At 44.5% G+C, this 19,218-nt stretch overlaps 1 protein-coding gene across 3 annotated transcripts in view; it reads left to right on the plus strand.

The window, feature by feature from the left end:
- Positions 1–844: 844 nt before the first annotated feature.
- The window catches only part of LOC147238954 (uncharacterized), a 29,193-nt gene continuing 10,819 nt past the window's right edge, over positions 845–19,218 (plus strand). The window contains exons 1-22 of one of the 3 annotated variants that reach the window (XM_086196719.1): positions 845–923; positions 5,034–6,957; positions 7,475–7,536; positions 8,838–8,876; positions 8,974–9,138; positions 9,289–10,106; positions 10,314–10,540; positions 10,782–10,916; positions 12,370–12,468; positions 12,569–12,606; positions 13,349–13,824; positions 13,904–13,932; positions 14,014–14,160; positions 14,349–14,480; positions 15,834–15,872; positions 16,038–16,163; positions 16,263–16,389; positions 16,460–16,633; positions 16,725–16,759; positions 18,408–18,569; positions 18,660–18,794; positions 18,878–18,916. In XM_086196719.1, the coding sequence (XP_086052845.1) occupies positions 5,302–6,957; positions 7,475–7,536; positions 8,838–8,876; positions 8,974–9,138; positions 9,289–10,106; positions 10,314–10,540; positions 10,782–10,916; positions 12,370–12,468; positions 12,569–12,606; positions 13,349–13,824; positions 13,904–13,932; positions 14,014–14,160; positions 14,349–14,480; positions 15,834–15,872; positions 16,038–16,163; positions 16,263–16,389; positions 16,460–16,633; positions 16,725–16,759; positions 18,408–18,569; positions 18,660–18,794; positions 18,878–18,916 (4,860 nt within the window). In that variant the 5' untranslated portion in view covers positions 845–923; positions 5,034–5,301. Of the gene's footprint in view, positions 924–5,033; positions 6,958–7,474; positions 7,537–8,837; positions 8,877–8,973; positions 9,139–9,288; positions 10,107–10,313; positions 10,541–10,781; positions 10,917–12,369; positions 12,469–12,568; positions 12,607–13,348; positions 13,825–13,903; positions 13,933–14,013; positions 14,161–14,348; positions 14,481–15,833; positions 15,873–16,037; positions 16,164–16,262; positions 16,390–16,459; positions 16,634–16,724; positions 16,760–18,407; positions 18,570–18,659; positions 18,795–18,877; positions 18,917–19,218 lie in introns of those variants that run through there. The other 2 variants (XM_086196720.1, XM_086196721.1) reach the window with 2 other exon arrangements.

The following is a 19,218-nucleotide window of genomic DNA, read 5'->3' on the forward strand; positions in this document are numbered from 1 at the left end:
TTTTTCCGGGAAGATCTTGGTGTTGAGGCAGATACTAAATTCAGATTTCACATTCTCCAATCTTGCTCTTGGTTTCCGTCCATGGGTTCAGGTTTCTTCCAGACCGACTTGTTCGGGTCATTAAAGGGGATCTGGTCTGGTCTCAGTGTGGGGGTTGGGGGGTGGGTAGAAATGTGTTGGAGTGTGTGAGATGATGTGTTTTACTCATGCTGTGCGATGTGACTTCTCATTGTATTTTGGGAAAAAAGCAAAAGTAAAAAGGTGGTTTACAGAAAATTAAGATAAGTTTATATAAATGACAGAATCAGGACACTTCAGTGTGTGTGTGTGTGTGTGTGTGTGTGTGTGTGTGTGTGTGTGTGTGTGTGTGTGTGTGTGTGCGTGCGTGCGTGCAGGAAGAGCCAGCCACATATAGCTAGCCTGAAGATTTCATTTCCAGATTTGCACCACACAGGAAAACTCCATCGGAAGAACCAGACATGTTCCAGTTGGTTAGTTTTTATTCTCCAGTCAAAGTGTTTGTGAAACAGTGGTCATCTGGCTGGATTAATCAGACCTGGATTAGACCAGACCACCTGGAGAGTTTGGAAAGAGATGTCTCTGGACAATTAAGCTGTTGTTAACTGTCAGTCTCCATTAGCTTCGAGCTAAACATACGTGTCTGGGTCTTCCTGCATTCTGGAGTCACTCAGAAGTGATGCAGATGGGAAAAAATTTCCAACATAGGAAGATCAATCGAATAGTCCAAACTACAAAATTAATTTTATTTCACTATAAAATCCTCAGTAAACCATCCTGTTGGCGGCTCTTATTCTGAAGTTAACACAGGAAGTCACACCGTTCTAGGACTTGCTCCTGCTAGTTAGTGAGGCGGAGAGGGACGAGCGAAGTCATTGAGAGGATGGACTTGACATAACCTGAAGGTATGTCGTAAAAAATAAAGGAAAAAGTTACATACGCAACGAAGAAAAAGTCACAGCTGAGGTCGTGCTCGGTTCTTTTGTGAAACGGTGTTCGCTTTAGTGGGTGCGTTTTTGGAGCTGTGGCCCGCAGAGAAAGTTAAGATAGATTAGTTGCTTAAGTTAGCATCGCTCTGCGAGTTAGCTTAGCTCTGTAAGTTAGCTTAGCTCTGCGAGTTAGCAGTGCCCCGAGCTCAGTTGATGTCATGTGACAACTGGACCAAGCACATTTGTAATCGAGCTGTTTGGGGTTCAAGGGTCATGACGTAGAAGCGGTACAGTGGCTTTTTAATCACCTGTTATAACCACAAAGAGAAGTTCTAGCAGGACAGACAGAGTCAGCTGGTGTGGTTCCTGCTTCTCTGGTTCAGTTCTGATTTGTTCCAGCTGCTATCCTGGTAGTGACGTTCCCATGTTGGTCCAGCGGGTGCAGGAACGCCCCCTCAGTCAGCACCACTGCACACTAAAGGACGGTTGGGGAGAGTTGATGGTGCTCCACAGCAGCAGTACCCCCCCCCCCCCCCCACACACACACACACGCACGCACACTGAGTATTGCCTTTTTTCCCGTTTCATCGTTCCCTTCATACCTGGGGACTCTGAGGAGTCTCCTCCTCCTCCTCTCAACCCGTCCGGGCTGGGTTGGCTCTGCTGGAGTCAGCACTCACACCCTGGTGCTCTCACCGTGTTCCTGATGAGCTCCTGACCCCAGCTGCCTTTGGGACACACAGGCCTTCTGTGTGTACATAGATATTTAGATTCATGATTACCACCGTACGAGACCATCAAACGTGAGCGAATGTGTTCAGCAGCTCGTGGATGATTGAGTCGTTGGGTAAACTTGGCCTGAAGGCCCCTTGGCCTGTCACCTTAGTACCAGTTCATTTAGATCTACTGCTCATACCCGGCCGGCGTCCTTCACTATTAGTTACCAACCCTTGATTTATGGCTCACATCAGGCCAGCGTCCAGGCCTCTGTCAACTTTAACCGCTACACCCTGATTGGCTGCTTATACCTGGCCGTCTGTGCCCAGGCTGGCCCAGCCGAGTATTGTATTCTACCTCCTTTTACCACCTTAGCCCCGTTGTTCTCAACCACTTTTAGTGGAACGTCCCATTGGGATGTGGGTACTTGTAGTCCATACTGGGTACAGATGTTTCCGTACGCTATCCCCGCTACTTGGTTGTTCCTCTCCATGTACGCTTTGTGGTCAGCGTCTTCCACCCTGCTACTAAGTGTTGGACTGTCTCAGGAGCATCCTCACACAGCCTGCACCTTGGGTCTGGTCTGGTGTGGTAGACCTTGGCCTCCATGGCTCTTGTGCTGCCATGACGAGTGCCTCAGTGCTGTCTCTCAGTCCAGCGTGTTCCAGCCATTGGGAGGTCTTCTTCATATCAGCCACTTCCTCCCTTTGGCGGCTGTACACACCATGTAGTGGCTTGTCCGTCCGTGCCTGTTCCTCTCCCTCCTCACTCTCATGGGGTTTCAGCTGTCTGAGGCATCCACTGAGCAGCTCGTCCCGAGGGTTTGTGGAGCAGCTGGAACAAGAGAAGTTTAAATCCCCTCTGAAAAACAGTGTTCTGTGCCTTGTTGTAGTCAGTGGGACATTCTAGCTGGAATGAATGAATGAAGAAAAAGCCCCCCCTGACTCTTTCAGCCCGGGCACTATTTTATCTTGTTTTAGGGTCCAGGTCTTGGGTCTTCCAAGATTGAGTGAAAACGTGATTGTGAAGTAGTCGTTGTCCATGGCAAGAGCCCCGTTTCCATAAAACATAAAGCACGAAGTTATGCAGGCGGGGAAAAAGCATCTTTGTGAACTTAAGACCCCCGTGAGTACTAGGAAGGAAAGTTTCTGGGTGAAATCTTAAGGGTATGGCCTTCAGTTGGGTTCCTCTGCCCTTTTCTGACAGAAATCCTTCAGGGCAAACTTCTCCCTAGTGTACAACATGGTGTCTCATGCAATGATCTGAGCGGGAAAGATGGGATTAGGACTGCTCACTTGAGGCGCAGGTGTTAACTCGCATATTTAGATGCTAAAAGCTCTTGCTGAATGGTTCATGTGTCCGGGGCCTTGGTATTCGTCTGGAACCATGTCCCCTACACCCCGGTGTGTGTCTAAATCTGCCCCAGAGTGTCTGCATGTCCGTTCGCTTCACCGCTGACGTCACCCCCCTGAGATGAGGCCTGTGACAGGGTAGCGGTGGCAGCTGAAAATAAAACCCTTTTGGCTCATCGTGGATTTCCAGACACACAGTTGGGCGCAGCGCTGCCAGTCAGCTGTCATGTCGCGGTCAGGCGTTAAGCCCTGTGGTCCAGGGGACGGGATCAAGAGGATATATTAGTAATTTGGTGTAATAGCCCGCAGAGAATGATGAGATAATGAAAGTATTCATCGTCACCTTATCATAAGCTGTTGATTCAACAGTCCGTGAAGGATATAGCCTTTCATTATCAAGCCCTCCGCTGTCTCAAATCCAACCGGAGAATCCAGAAATGTGATTGGCTGACATTGCTGGGTGCTCAGCCGCCATCACGTGACTTAGCAACAAGACAGACGGAGCAGCTCTTAAACACACCACAGTGGTTTTGTTAACAGGAAATGACCTGCTTGTAAAAGGAAATAGTGACACATTCAAAGTATATTTCATTCAAAATTTCACCAAAAACAAATCAACCCTTAGCTGTAACCAGATTCTATCAAAAACATCAAATTTTGTAAAAGGATTTCAACATGATAATCAGAGAAAAGCACAATTATTTTTGACCAATTAAAAACAGAAGGGCTCCCGAGACACGATGAGACTCGTGTGACTGTTGTGATGGTGCACAAGTGATCAGATGAGCCAAAGTCATACAGAAAATCACAATCAATCTCCTGTTTTAATCTTTTATTTCCATTAAGGTACTGAGACAAATACAGTCAGTTGTCTTTTACACAGTAAACTGTGAGATCAGAAATCAGAGAATGATGTTCTTTGTTCTCAGCTCAACCAAAGTTCCATTAAAAAAAGCCACTTTCTTGTATTAACGATATGCTTTTACTTTGAAAATGGTTTGAACTTCATGCACAAACCTGTTAAAAATTCTGATGGATGATGAATTGCCACAAAAATACTTCTCATTCCCTGAGAGGCCCAGTTCGTGCTCATCTTTGGGTCAGACCTCAGGCGTTTCCTCTTCTACCAGTAAAGACACGTCACAGTTGTGCTGTCATCACAACAAATGTCTGGAATTTTATTGGCTTTATTCTGAAGCCCTCAAAGTCGTTCCTTTCCTTTTCGAGCTTTCGGTGAGGCAGAAGCAGAAGTGTGTCGCTCAGGTTTCCTGACTGGAGCACGTTGGAAGATTTATTCATCATCCTCACATATCTTTGTATGTTGTGCTGAACTTGTGATTTCTGTCCTGATTGTGAAGCTGACTTGTCCTCTTCCTTGGCCGAGAGTACCTCATGTCACCAGATAAACGCAGAATTGGAAATGAGGAAGTAAATTATATTGTATTCATGCTGCCCAAAATCATAAATCAAAAGACCTCCGGGGGGGGGGGGGGGGTTACAGTCTATACAGGATTACGGTCTTAGATGAGAGAACATTCAGGATGCTGGGATCTTAAATAGAAACTGTTTAATTTTGTAGCTTCGAAGGGATTTCATATTTGACCTGATTTCAGCTCTTACTCTTGACATTTGGAAACATGTCATTTGTCCAGGATATCTATGAACGCTACTGAACTGACCAGTCCAAACAATAGGCCCCTGCTGCACTGGTCTCTGGCAAGAAACACATGGGTACCTGTGTAACTATCAGACCATCGGCCTCTGGAAACTCCTTTAAAAATCTTTATGAAAGAGGGGAATTAGTTAGACTTCTGAACTGGCTTGATGGGAACCCTCCCAGCAGCTGAATGGTTGAGCTTAGACTTGTTTGATCCATGTGATTTGTCTTAATCTGTAACAAATTACTTTAAAATTTGCTGAGACAAATGCTTTATTTGTAATTGGGAATTCTACTCTAATTTCCACCACAACATCCAGTCCCATGCCAGAATAATTCTTGTTTTTTCAACTTTTTCAGCTCTACGTCACGATTGGAGCATGAATCTTCCTCACCTGTCCCAGGGCCTGTTTCGAGACCCCTCATTGGAGGGCTTCCTGTGAACTTGTTCCTGATTGGCCAGCAGGCTGCCTTCTTACAGCTGGCGCAGCTCAAAGCCCAGCTAGCACTGACCCAGATAGCCTTAACAGCCAACTCCCAAAGACCTGCCCCCTACATCCCTGCAAAAGCCCCTTCACCTACTGCTGCAGCAATCAGTCTCCTCAACCTTCTTAAGATCGCAAACACCATGTCCCGTCCCCTGTATAACCCTTATGTATCTGGTAACCGAAGCACACCCTCTAGTATTCAGGCAGAGAGTGATACCCAGTGGGTATCTACTCAGCTGGGACATGGATCCAGCATCAGCTTCCCTGGAGGTCCTTCTGGGGCACCTCACATCTCTGGGGGTATGCTCCCATCACTTTTGCCTTATTCACTGAGCTATACACCGGAACATAGTAGGGCCCTGGTCAATGAGGATGTACAGAGATCCTCAGACATGGATATTAGCAGAACCAGAGAAGAGGAGCAGTTTCTCAGCAGACAGATGCATCAGCCCACAGATCAAAGTACAGGGATGACCTCCAACCACCATATTACTGGACGTTCTGAAAGTGAAAGCAGCCCTAGCTCCTTGAGCTGGTTGTCAGACTACAGTCGACCCATTGCTGACAACTCCTCTACCTTTCATTCAGCATCTGCGTCATCTGGCTATGAAGGTGGAGGGGAATGGATGTTTGATACCTCCTGTGAAGGACTGCGTGATAAGCAGCCCATTCCAGGGCTTGGAGATTATGACTATTCCGGACCAGACAAACCTGATGTCTCTGAGCCCAGTCAACCAAAATATACTTCAGAATCCGCTGCCAAAATCCTTCTGCAATTTGGACTTGAAATTGAAGACATGGACTACCTCCTTACCTACCCTGAAGAGCAACTCACTCCTACCACCCTGCCATTTATCTTACGCCAAATCCGCTTTGAGAAGATCAAGTTGGCTGCAAATGTTGATAAGTCAAAACTTAACATCTCTGAAACTCCAGCCACTGAAAGTGCCAGTGAAGTCAACAATTCTGGAGAAGCAGGAATGCACCAGAATCAAATACGACCTCCTTGTCACCAGTCTAGTAAAATTATTGACTATGGACACACAGGCAAATATACTGGAGGAATGGGGGACGAGATGGGCAGGGACAGTTGCAGTAGACGTGAGAGTGGTGGGAGCAAGAGCTTGCAGATGATGGCTGATTATAATAGCAGCAGTCACATCAAAGACCCATTGCCAAAGGCAGCAAGAAGCAGCACCTTAGGTTCTTCTCATGACCAGGCTGGTCTCTGCTCAGCAAAAATCCCATTCAGTGACCCAACCAAAGATTTCCAGACCCAGCCAAACCAGCTACCTCAAACAATCCTCAGTTCCATGTCTTTACCTGTGAAAGACAGAAATGTCCAAGGTATCAAATCAGAAACCTTTGAACCCATTTGTTTGGACAAACTGGAAGATGACCAGCAGCCAGTGTCCCATCCTCAAGCATCCTGCACCCTGGTGTATGGTGTATACCCTAGCAGACCTGACCCTGTGGTTAGTGACAGTAGCATCAGCTGTAGTACTAAAGGTCAGAGTAAAAGTCAAGGACAGTGTTCTACAAGTACAGAGCAGACAAAAGAGCTAAAGAAGCAGCCTATGCAACAACCAAAGGAGCACAAGCTGGAACAGAAAGGGCAGCAGACACAGAAGCAACAGCAACAAAACACAGGACCCACCAACCATCCCATCCAAAGAAACGTGGTTGTCTGCAAGAGTTTGCCGACACCAGCCATGATGCATGACTATTCATCAGTCGAGCCCAGGGTGTTTCCACACACTTGCTCTCTGTGTAAAAAATTATGTCCTCATATGCAGGTGAGTGGAAGATAAAGATTGCGTCCATCTGTTCCGCATACAATTTTGGGATCCTTATTTCCATGTTTTTGTTCAAAGTTGATTAATTGTTGGTACACAGTCAATAGTTTTTGCTGAATAACTTAAAGTGGAAGAACAATACTCTGTCTATCTCAGGACAGTTCTTTCACTGCTGTATTTGGTGAAGGAATGAGTTCTTAAACCCAAAAGTAATTTTAACACTGTTGAACATAAGGTTCCTTTGTCTCCAAGTTGGTGGGGCTTTGTGTGTGTTTTTGGCTAAATGACTGAAAGAAGGTCTGTGGTTCACAATCACATGAGCTAAATATATTTTATTGTTGTACATAACATACTTACTTGTCCAAATTTTTGCTACTCAACAAAGACGTGAGGTTCCTCCTCCCCTGACAGACACCTTCATGTACTGTCACATGAAGGTGTCTGCATATGGACAAATGTTAGTAGTGGTATTTAAGCTGATGGCCGTTCTGAATGACTTCTTTGTTTTATGTACTAGGTTTGGATGTCACACCTGAGCAGTACCCTACACCGAGATAACTGCAGATCCTTCCGCCTACAGTCAGTCTTTATTTCTTCCTATCATGCTCTACAGATCTGGAATTCTTTGATTTGTCTAGTTATGTTCCATAATATTACTTGATTCTCATCTTTGGGTTTTTTTTTTTCAAGTGCAAATGAGGAACCTAGATTTGTTGTGTCCAGACATGGGGGCGCTATCTACAACACAACAACTTAAGGGGATAATTCAAAGATTCTGTCATTACCTTCCCACCCTCATAGAGGTTCAGATGAAGTTTTTCAGTCCCTGGACTCTGCTGTATTTTCATAGGAAACAGCATTGCAATTATTTTCCAAATTTCTTAATTTAAAAGTGGTCACGACGCTTCAAATGTAAAAAAATCAAAACACAACAGAGTACTAAGCACAAACGCCAAAGGGTATTGTTACCTTTAAGGAGCAGTATATGTTCTCATTAATTTTCCATAAAAGTCATCTGGTTGATATTGCTGTTGTGCCCTCTGATCTCCGGCGCAGTGGTGCAGTGGTCAGCACTGTCGCCTCACAGCAAGAAGGTTCCAGGTTCGAGCCCCGGCTCGGGCACGGGATCTTTCTGTGTGGAGTTTGCATGTTCTCCCTGTGCCTGCGTGGGTTCTCTCTGGGTACTCTGGGTTCTTCCCACCATCCAAAGACATGCAATTGGGGACTAGGCTGATTGGACACTTAAAATTGACCGTAGGTGTGAATGTGAGTTTGAATGTTTGTTTGTCTCTATATGTTGGCCCTGTGATGGACTGGCAACCTGTCCAGGGTGAACCCTGCCTGTAGCCGCTGGGATAGGCTCCAGCCCCCGCGACCCTTAACAGGAATAAGCGTAAGAAAATGGATGGATGGATGTCTCCTGATCTCCAGTACAGAGGCCTGCAGGAGCTGTTCAGAGAAAATGTAGGAGAATGAGAGTTAAGTCTCATCGCTATGACCTGGTGCCGATGCTAAACATGTCAGCCCATCTAACAAAGACAGGAGTCATCGTCATCAAACAAGCAAAGTACACCACACATACACATGACACAGAGACGCCCACGGACAGACAGCCAAGGTCCAAGATAAGTGTAATCAGGGAATGTCCCAGTCCTTTCTGGTACTTGAAGATAGTTTAAAGGCCATCATGTTACACGAACACATTCACAAACACAGCCTGAATACAGTATAAAAAGGCATGTCATATTCTGTATCAGGGGGAAGACATCTCTGACTGCGTTTCCAGTAGGGTTCGTTGCTAAGAATAAAGAGATTCCCCATCAGGCCGCGACAACTTTCATTAAGTTTTTTTTTATGAATGTGCGACTTCTGTCCCTCAGATTCCCTGAGTGGGATGTTGCAGTCCATCCTTCTACAAGGTAAAGTTGAGATGATCAACCTACTGCTAATTTTTTGTCCCTCCTTTTTTTAATTTAATCATTCTTGCATTCTTCTCTTACTCTGTGACACGACTAGCAAGCCCTCCTCTTCAGCTTCACAGGATTATCATCCGAAAACCAGGCATGGAAGCAGCTCCTCTTCCAGTTTGCCCAGCCCTTATCGGCATCACAGCTCAGAATGTAGAAGAGACAAACGAAGAAGTCGATCACGATCACACCGCTCCTCCAGATACGCTCAAAGGTTCTGCTACGTTTAACTTGTAAAGAGATACTTTTCATGACAAGATTTTGTAAATTTTTTCTTGGTTACCCTCAAGAAGTCTATACTTGCTGTCAGCCACTTTCCTGTGATTGTTAGATCAGTTGTGCAATTTTTCTAATCTTCTTTCAGGTCTTGTTCTACCTCCTCTACCTCCTCATCTGACTCAAGTTCAGGGAACTATGAGAGAAAATCTTTGCAACCAAGAGGCTCTCTCAGGAGAAGGCAGGAAAAACAATCTCTGAAAGTAAAACCAAAGAAGTCACCCTCAACACGGAGGAGACGGGAGCGTCGACTCTCACCATGGACTAGTCGTAAAAGACGATCCTCACCACGGACGAGTCAGGAGCGTTGGCCGTCACCACGGAGGAGTTGGAAGAGTCGGTCCTTACCAAGGAGGAGTCGGGAAAGACGATCCTCACCACGGAGGAGTCAGGAGCGTCGGGTGTCACCACGGAGGAGTTTTAGGTGTCGATCCTTACCAAGGAGGAGTAGGGAAAGACAATCCTCACCACGGAGAAGTCGGGAAAGGCGATCTTCACCAGGGAGGAGTAGGGAAAGACGATCCTCACCAGGGAGGAGTAGGGAAAGACGATCATCACCAGGGAGGAGTAGGGAAAGACGATCATCACCAGGGAGGAGTAGGGAAAGGCGATCTTCACCAGGGAGGAGTAGGGAAAGACGATCATCTCCAGGGAGGAGTAGGGAAAGACGATCATCACCAGGGAGGAGTAGGGAAAGGCGATCTTCACCAGGGAGGAGTAGGGAAAGACGATCCTCACCAGGGAGGAGTAGGGAAAGACGATCCTCACCACGGAGGACTCAGGACAAGCAGTCCTCACCACAAAATAATGGGGAAAGAAGAGGCCATGACAGGCATCATTCACCCAGTCAAGAAAAGACGCCGAGCAGTCCAGAGAGACTGGCCAGTAAATCGCTGGAATCATCAGGTTTGAGAAATTGCAATTTTGCATTGACTGCAGAGCTCAATGTTTTTGTATCGTATCCATGGAGGCATCATGTGTTGCTTTGCCCATTCTTGCTAACATGATTTCTAAAGAGACGTTTGTGGGAATTATTTGGCACGAACCTGGACGCAAAATTAGATTCTGGATTAAATTGTAGCCTAAGCCTACTTTTGTCTCTTGTCTGTCCAGCTGGCCAGACTTTGTCAGGCCAGTCTGATCTGAAGGTTGTGGCCAAAGCTGCTGTCTTAACAGCTGAACGGGAGGCGATGAAGGCCTTCTCTTCATTTCTTGGTTCTGCAGCAGAAAAAAAAGTGTTGTGTGCTGCCTCTTCATCGTCTACAGCAACAAAAGAGGATCCAATTAAAGAAACGCCCAGCTTTGAGAGGACCGAGGTAAAGTCCTCTGCACTGATTAAGGTAGGTGGATCTGTTTGTGTGAGACTTTTAATTTAAATTCTTGAAAACTTTAGTCTTGATCAGTAAAAGTCAGCTATCAAGGAGTGTCTAGAATGTGAAGAATAAAGGGAATGCCTTCCCACATCACTTTGACTCCAACATCTCCTTTCACTGCAGTCACTGTTTTTTGTTGTTGTTGTTGTTGTTGTTTTTTGACCAAATCTTTGTGTGGTTAAATTTGCCTCCCTTTGTCATTGCGCAGGCCAGCAAACCTTTACCCCCAACAATGGTGAGGCTGGAAGGACTTAATGATCAACTCTCTCGTGAGGATATGTTCGCTGCAGTGGAGCACTTTGGAAAGACAAAATCTTTTCTATGGTTTTGTTGTGGGCCTCAGGTACATATGTTGGAGAACGTTAACTTGTTACCCCAGCCCTGTTTAGTTCACCTGAATCAAACCCTGGGGTTTTTAACCCCCCAGTTGCGGTTCATTTGTGTGTAGGACCGCAGTCCAAGACCTCTGATATGAACCAAGCAACCAGACTCTGGTCAACTTGAAAAGGTGCCCTCACACTGCTTGTCGGTGACTCTGGAGTGGTTTACCACCCCACCAGTCACAGGAAGCGTACTATTTACATGTCATTTCCTGTTTTGGTGACTGACAGTTGTACTGAAGTCAAGCTTTAATATGCTCTCATCAGAGCCAGCTGTCTTCTGTGGCACATCCTTCAAAATACAGGGTGTCTTTGATGAAATGCGTGTATGAGTAAATTATTAATGACCCGCTGTCAGACCAGTCACTCATATTCGCTATCCACTACATTCATTGATAATGGTTCCAAATTCAGACAAGCGGGAAAATTACCCACCTATGTTCCATGAGCTCAATTGACCTTGCAAAACAAAGTGACGCGTCTAAAGGGGATTGTTGTGTTTGAACACGAACCAAATATGAGTGCTACCCAGAAACCCCTGGAATTAACTGTGTCAAATGAAAGCACTTTTAAATTAGAAACAAATGTAGTAGATGTAGTACATTTTTACCTATGGTTTATCCTGTTATATTTCATGTATATCTTCACCATATTAAAAGTACAGCCTGTTTCTCTTTTACCAAATGGCTACAGGCCTGACAGAGCTTGGGAAAGTGTTCCTCAGACCCAAGGACTACGACTACACAACCCTCTACTTACGCCTTCTTGTTGCACGAATGCATTCTGCAAAACATTGAGTTGGAATTTCTCCTTGGAGATGTTTCCACTCTACTGCTGACTTGCTTTGGCTTCTACATGAGTTTGCTGATCTGATTGGTAGAAGTTAAACTGTGTAGTATGGATGGTTTATCCAGTCACGTGCTGACTTCTTTTGGAAGTTTCTGCCCTGTCCCAAGCTTTTTATGTGGCTGAAATCTCCGATGGTGCTGTGAAACAAACCACCTGACGGTCAGTGCATGTCACATGATAGACCCCTCACTTCCACATTGTTTCTGTTCACGTATTGTTACTTGCATGCTTACGCTACTTAAGGTATTGGTAATGGCTTCCCTTCCTTATCCTCCTCTACAAAGAAGGTCAGGGCTCGTCCAGGATTTTTATCATACACAATAACTGACTAAACATTTTGATCATCAAGATGTTACCATTGATCTTAACGAAACAGCAAAGTCAATATCAGACTTGCATTAATACAGATTAACCAAACCATGTTATTCATTCAGACCAAAGAAAATGAATTGGGTTTTCTCTTTTAAGATCAGGTTTGGACAAACATGAATGTGAGGATTGAAGGTAGTGATCCAGACGACTATGGTCATGCAAAATGTGTATGTATGTATGTGTGTACACATGCAGGCAACTGTGTGCTTTGAGGATGTGGAAGGTGCAGAGAAACTGAAGAATGCAAGGAGCCTCAGTGTGAAAGGATTGCAGGTCACTGTGGTTGATGAAAAGGTACAACTCTGACTGCTCCTGGGTGTCAAATAGATTCAGATTTGTCCATCAAATCAATATTGAGTTCAAACTACAGTTAGTTTCTTGTGTTTGTCCACAGCAGAATGCTCCTAATGAGCAGAAGATTTCATCTGAGAGGTAAAACTCACTTCACACTTTAAAGGCAGTTCAAAGGCTGCTCCTAATGTCACTTGGTGCTACTTGCTTGGACTGAGCACGTTTGCATGCACACGGTATTGAAATATTTCTGTAACACTTTAAACACCTTACCCTTGTTAGCATAACGAAGCCCCTATTCCAGTAATTAGAAGCCTGAATGAGATAGCTGAGTTTTGAGCAGAATATTCAGACCTTCCCACAATAACTATTGGGCATGCACTTGTACAAGCCTCACGCTTATTTGACGTTGAGGAATCATCTAGTTCTGCACTCGATGGCAAATGGCGATGCAGCCATAACATGCTAGCAAACACAGTGGTGACTTTAAAGAAGCCATAGCGTCCTTACACAGTGTGGTGTATACATGAGTAGGATAGGATGAGTATTGCTGATTGTTGTCATGTAAACAGGTTGAGCCCTGGTCTGATTGTAATCAGATAAGATCAATAACCAGAAAACCTGGTGAGCGTTAGCACCTTATTGGTTCACAATGTGGAGCAGGATTTGGTTGAGTGATGTTGGAAATAATTTTTTTTTTAAAAAGCACCTAATCCTAAAATGTAACTAAAGCTTTTAGATAAATGTTTTGAAGTAAAAAGTAAAGATTATCCTCTTGGGACGTAGAGGTGTTGGGAAAAGGCTGGAGTCAAGTACACATTCCTCCAGTAAGTACTAAAGTCCGTCATTAGTATTGACCTGCTGTACTTTCTCCTTTTCACAGAGAACCTGATAGAACTATTCAGTCCCAGATCTCGGTCACCTGTCAAGTCCCTACACCCAATATGCCTCCACTGGGGATGCATGGAAGGCCCAACCCTATATCCACTATAATCACAAGAACCGGCAGTCCGACTGGCCTCTGTAGCCCAGCAGCTGTCACAGAAGCAAAAGTCCGAGTTTCTCAAGAAAAACATATTTCAAACAAGCAGATAGACTCTGTCACACAAGAAGAGACCGGCGAGGTTGATACATCAGCAAACACGACAGTTGCTGGTGATACAGACAGCAAACCTGGCGGTAGTCAACCACCATCCGTCGAGGACGCCTCCGCTAAAGCCGACGTGTCTGTCACAACTGCGTCGGCAGCTGCAACGGCAAGTGAATGGCAGGCGGCGCCGTCCACACCTCCGTCAGCTGCAGCTCCATGGCACACTGTTGGGGAGATGTTGGAAAGGCATCTGGATCTAAGAGAAACATGTAATAAACTAAAGAGCGCGTGTCTGTCTGTCCGGTTGTTTTGTCTTTTAAAAAGACATTTCCTTTGTCTCTGTTGCAGTGTACACCAAGATGAGCTCACCATTACACGTAGGTTTCTGAAAATCACTTGAATTAACTTGTCAACACTGTCAGTTTTCTCTCATTCTGTCTTTCTGTCCATTTTTACAGGTGAAATGCTCCTGTTTGATCTTGTTAACTGACCTGCCTCAGTATTACGAGGGCTGCTACACCCAGAGAGACATCGAAAAACTGCTCAAGAGATTAAGATTTCAGAATCATGGATATAATTTGTATATTTTTCCCTGGGCGTGCATGGTAGGTACCAGTCACCACCAGGTTTTTTTTTTGTAATGCAATGCAGTTTCTTCTCTGCTCTTTTTTAGAGACACATGCATCATTTACCTGTAAGAACATTCCTCAGAGACTGATGGACACACGATTACATTCCGTCAGTTTGAAAATGACCACGCATTAAATAATGTGGCTCTGGGTTTGCTTTTCAGGCCATTGCCATCCTGCCAAGTGTTTGTACCCACAAAGTCATTCTGGAAGTCATCCAAAAAGAACCTTTGATTTTGAAAGAACAATGCCATGTTTCTCTGCGTTCCTTGGGCAACAGTATTCCAATGGGCCCGGTAAGCATCTTCATCTAGGCAACTGTGTTTGACCTGGGGAAATATTCCTTGTTCTAGGTCAAGGTTTCAGACAACTGCATGATCACCTCTTCTGATTCTGATTCTCTCCAAATGACAAATACTTATAAACAGACTCAGTGAGGTATCTCAGGAGGCAGTATCTCAATATTGAGACATTCTTAAGACATTTTAACCAACGTTGTCTCTGTTTGTAGTTTTCTTACAGTATTTCCTCCTGAGACCCAGGGGACAAAAAACGTTTTAAATTTCCAATTGTTTGACTTAAAGTGATACTTCTCCCCGCAAGTGTTTTGCTCAAAAGACGTTTTTACCTCCTCCATTTCTTCTTTGAGACTCCAGAAAGTTGATCTGGAAGGATTTTTGTTCGTCAAAAGCCAAAGTTTAAGGTCACTTTCATCTAACATGCCCAGAAAAGCTGTCTCATTTCCTGTAACACCTTATTGCTGGAACACCTTCAGGGAGTTTCTTAAAAGTTCGCACAAACATCAAGAAGGCGTATTCCACACTTCCGTCTGAGACGTCGTGCCTAGAAAACATTCTCACCATCCTGGGAGTGCGCTGACTCTCATCTTTTGGAAGTGTTTCCAAGCTTGAATCAGTAGTGGCTACTGCAGGTACCTGAGTCACTTTGGCTTTTGAGGTAAACCTGCTGCATAGTCCAGATACGAGCAGCAATGTTCAGTTTCATGAGATCATCAGGCAAACGAAGGCGCAAAATCCAGATAAAACTGAACTCATCTTTCCAGAGTGTTAACCCGAGTTCTTTAAGCCGCTCGTAAAACATTTTACTCATTTGGTGCCTTATTTGAGTCAAGTGTCTGTTGGGTATTTGCTTATGCACACGTGTATTTTATGAAAATGGAATGAATCACGTATAGACCTGAGAGCAGCTGCTTGTCAGTTCAACAGTTTACTTTTCTGTGGCACACCTGCTGCTCCGTATGTTTGGTTGATATGACTGGTCTGATCTGCCTGTGTTGATTATGGCAGAAAAAGCGATCATGCAGGCAACTTCCACATTTAATTTCAAAGGGGCCTCCCCTTTACCAATGTTTTCTATGGATTGTGTCCCAGATGGAAATATGATGCATGCAACATCCCATCAGGCCAGCCAACTCAAGGGCACACTGAAAGGTATATGATGGTCAAAGGTCATGGTCAGGGTGACAGGCACACTTTGTTGAGGCATACATACTCATTGTGGTAACTCTTGATGTCTCGAGAATATGAGCTCGTAAAATCACTGCACAAGATACAAAGTTTGTATTTGGGTGACTTTATTGTGAGAAATGTTCTCTGTTCTTAACTCTGCCCCCTCAATTCCTCTTTCAGCTTGGCTTCTATAAGTCGGTGATGAGGCTAATGAAAGCCGTAAGTGATTTACTGTAACTCTCACTTTTGTAACTTTTTACAGAGGTATGCTAACGCTTCCTACCTACTACCTTTGTGCTAGGCTAACTAGCAGCCAGATTCTCATTGATGTTGTTGCAATAATCCCCAAAAGTTATGATGTTTCTGTCTTTGTTTACTGTGCAGCCTGTGGATGATGATGGAACAAGCATAATCTTCATCAACAACATCTCACCAAGTGATGCCAGAAATCTCAGGGTGGCCTTGAGGAAGATCGGTTTTGTCAAAAACTACTTGCCGCTCCTTAACAAGGTGTAAAGCTACTGTTCATTCTGAAAATGTTCAGTGCTCTGTCCTGTCGCCTTTGGTAGATGTTTAAGTCTCAGACTTGAGTTTGTGTCTCTGTTTCAGGTGTTTATAGAATTTGAGTCAGTATTGGATGCAGATCGGATTGGAGTTTGGTACACACTCTTGAAGCAGCGACCGTGCTGTGAAATCTACAGACTGAAAGTACCATGCTCTAGCTCTACATCACCCTGTAAGTGACCACACATGCTCGCAGCATATGTGCAGTATGTATTTATTAACCTGCCTCCTTTCCTCCACAGCACCATTACATCCTGAAAAAGCTCTGCCAGATAGCGCCGTTGCTGTTGCTGGGGCAACTATTCCACCACGGAAGGAGCTTGGTGTTCCACAGGGTAGCCATCCACCGTTTTGGCTAACAATGCCAAATAAACCCTTCCTGTTCCCTACCCTATGCCCTTGGTTTTTCATCCCAGGCAAGTTACTTTTAACTGTATACTCTCTGTGTAAAAGTAGAAAATGAACTTTGTTCAGTAAGAAGACTTTTTGCTAATTTTTCTTTCCTAGACTACCTGACTGTCAAACGGGAAAGCGACATTGAGGTAAACCCAATTCTCTCTTACTTTTATTCAAGCTCTGTAGTATAGTTACATTTTAATACCATTCGGATTAAAACACTGATTACTACATAGTAAGAGAAACCTGACAGATCGTCTTCTAGAATCCACTGGCTATGGCTGTGCAATAACATTGATTCGTCAGCATCGCAATGTGATTTTTCAGTCTTTGATATCAGTGTTCTCACCCAGCATGATGGAGAAATATGTGACATCAGCAGACAGCTGGAACCGCTGTTAGAGTACCTTTAAAAACTGTAGGCACTCCTACACAGATGCAGTGGGTAAGAGGCATGCAGGGCCTCATGGTGCCGAGCACTGCTGAAATTAACACAAATGCTATGGGATCAGGATGCGCAGCAGAAAATTGGAGTGAAACTCAGAGGTGCAGTGACCAACAGAAAATGCACCTCTGCGTGAAGTTATCCGCCTGTTATTTGTGAGCTGAATTGAAAGGCTAATTATGACAGCGGTGCGTGCTGTCATCTGAAAACCTCAATATCATTTTAAAGTGTTCGTCAGACTGATGATAATATCGAGAACTGTAAATGTAACCTGAGATTTTATAGAGGGCCTCTTTTATAGCCATTGTGGGCAAATGGCCAGGGGGCTCCAAACATTCAGTAGTTCAGTGAGAGCAAGAACAACTTTGCGAGTAGCAGCATGCAGTATTCTATGCCACCAACTGAATGCATGTAGGTTCCTGTGGCAAAGAAATGCAATGGTATGCAGAGGGTTTGTGCTGCTGTGAGTGCGTGGCTCCTTTTTGTGGGGTTACTCACATGTGGCATGAATAATGTGTTCCCTCAGCTGAGAACCTGTAGCGTTCATAGAGAATTACGTCTGGAAAAGACAGCGCAAGTGCACAATAATTGTGCCGAGGTCCACTGGATTATTCAAAAATGGTGATTCCATTTTTAAAAGAGGTGGTCAGTGAAAGGACAGCACTTTTTATAGTCAATTTAAGCTGAAACTCGGAGCATAACCTGCTCCGGACCCAGTTGAGTTTGCTGCATCAGTTACCGAGGTGATCTAGCCAGGTTAAAAGAGAGCCACCTTCATGACATTGACAACCCTGGCTTCGGTCTCAATACACCTGGCTAACCCGCTAATCTCGCTTCGTAGTGCACCCCTCAGGAGTCACAGCTCCTCACTGTCTTGTAGCGTTTGTTGCCACCAGCAGCAGCAGCAGCAGGTGCGTCGCATCTACCTGCGCATGACGTGAATGAACGTGAATGAACGTGACCACGCAGCGTCCGACACAAAAATATTCCAGGAAGAAAAACTCATTGTGAAGTCAGTTTATTTTCAATCCAAAATATTCACTGTTTTGATTGTTTGTTTTTAATTTTCCTCAAAAAGATATTTCTGGAATTGCTCTACCACTTGAGGGATCTTGTGTACCACCAGTTTGAGAATCAGTGATGTAGAAATCCTGCATGGCCTAAAGTGGTGAAGCTTGACCCGAGTTCAAGGGTCTCTTTACATTATATGTGTTAAGAAGTATCACAATAAATGATCACGGCTTTCCATTTGATGTCATGGCAGCTAGATTTGTTTACTCAGTGACAGTGTAAACTCTCAACTTGTTCTAATAGAAGTTGGAATTGAACTTTTGGCATGTGTCCTGTAGGAGGCCAACAGTCGTGGAAGATTTACGACAGCCATGTTGACCGGTTTGCCAGATGGACAATACAAACATGAAGACATTGCCAAGTTGGTCCTGCCGTATTTTTCAAAACGAGACTCTTGGACCCTGCACTACAATGTGATGGTCCTGCCACTGCAGAGGAGGGTGAGGACGTTTCTCCAGGCTGTTTAGACTGCATGAATTAAAATAAAGCTTTCATTTTCTCTCACCTCTCTTTTATATTCTCACATCCAGGCCTTTGTGTATTTTGAAGATTGGACTTCTTGCTGCAATTTTATCTATCAACACTTAAGAAATCCGGTTTCTGTTGGAGGCGGGTCACTCTCGGTCCATCTTGTGTTGCAGTCCATGAAGCCTGAATCCAGTGAGGTATGGACACTGGTGAAACCACTTAAAGGCAGGCTACGCTTTGTTTTAATGAGATGCGGTGTGAAAAATGTGTCTTTTCACAGGAGAGCGTGTACAAATCCCTGATGAATCTGAGCAGCGCTGTAAGTCGTTAAACTTTTATTTTGAAAGTCATGCCAAGTGTGAGCAGCAGTCTTTGGATTGCTATGCCTGGAATCTAGCATAAAGCCACCTAGGTTTTTCCTTAAATTTTCACTAAAGAATGTTTCAAAAGCACCACAGGGATATCCTGAGGGGAAACTCTTCAGCCTGTTTTCCTCTGACTGTGGTTAAGCTACATGCAAGCTTGAAATACAATTCAAACAGTTTCAAATTAAAGTGTATTTCTGTAATAGTTGAAGTGTTCTTTCAGAATTACTGGTGCTGGTACTGAAGTGCACAGGTG

Source organism: Aulostomus chinensis, chromosome 24 (assembly GCF_037954235.1).
Source record: "Aulostomus chinensis isolate RoL2024-O1b breed Wild chromosome 24, RoL_Achi_v1.0, whole genome shotgun sequence".
NCBI lineage: Eukaryota > Metazoa > Chordata > Actinopteri > Syngnathiformes > Aulostomidae > Aulostomus > Aulostomus chinensis.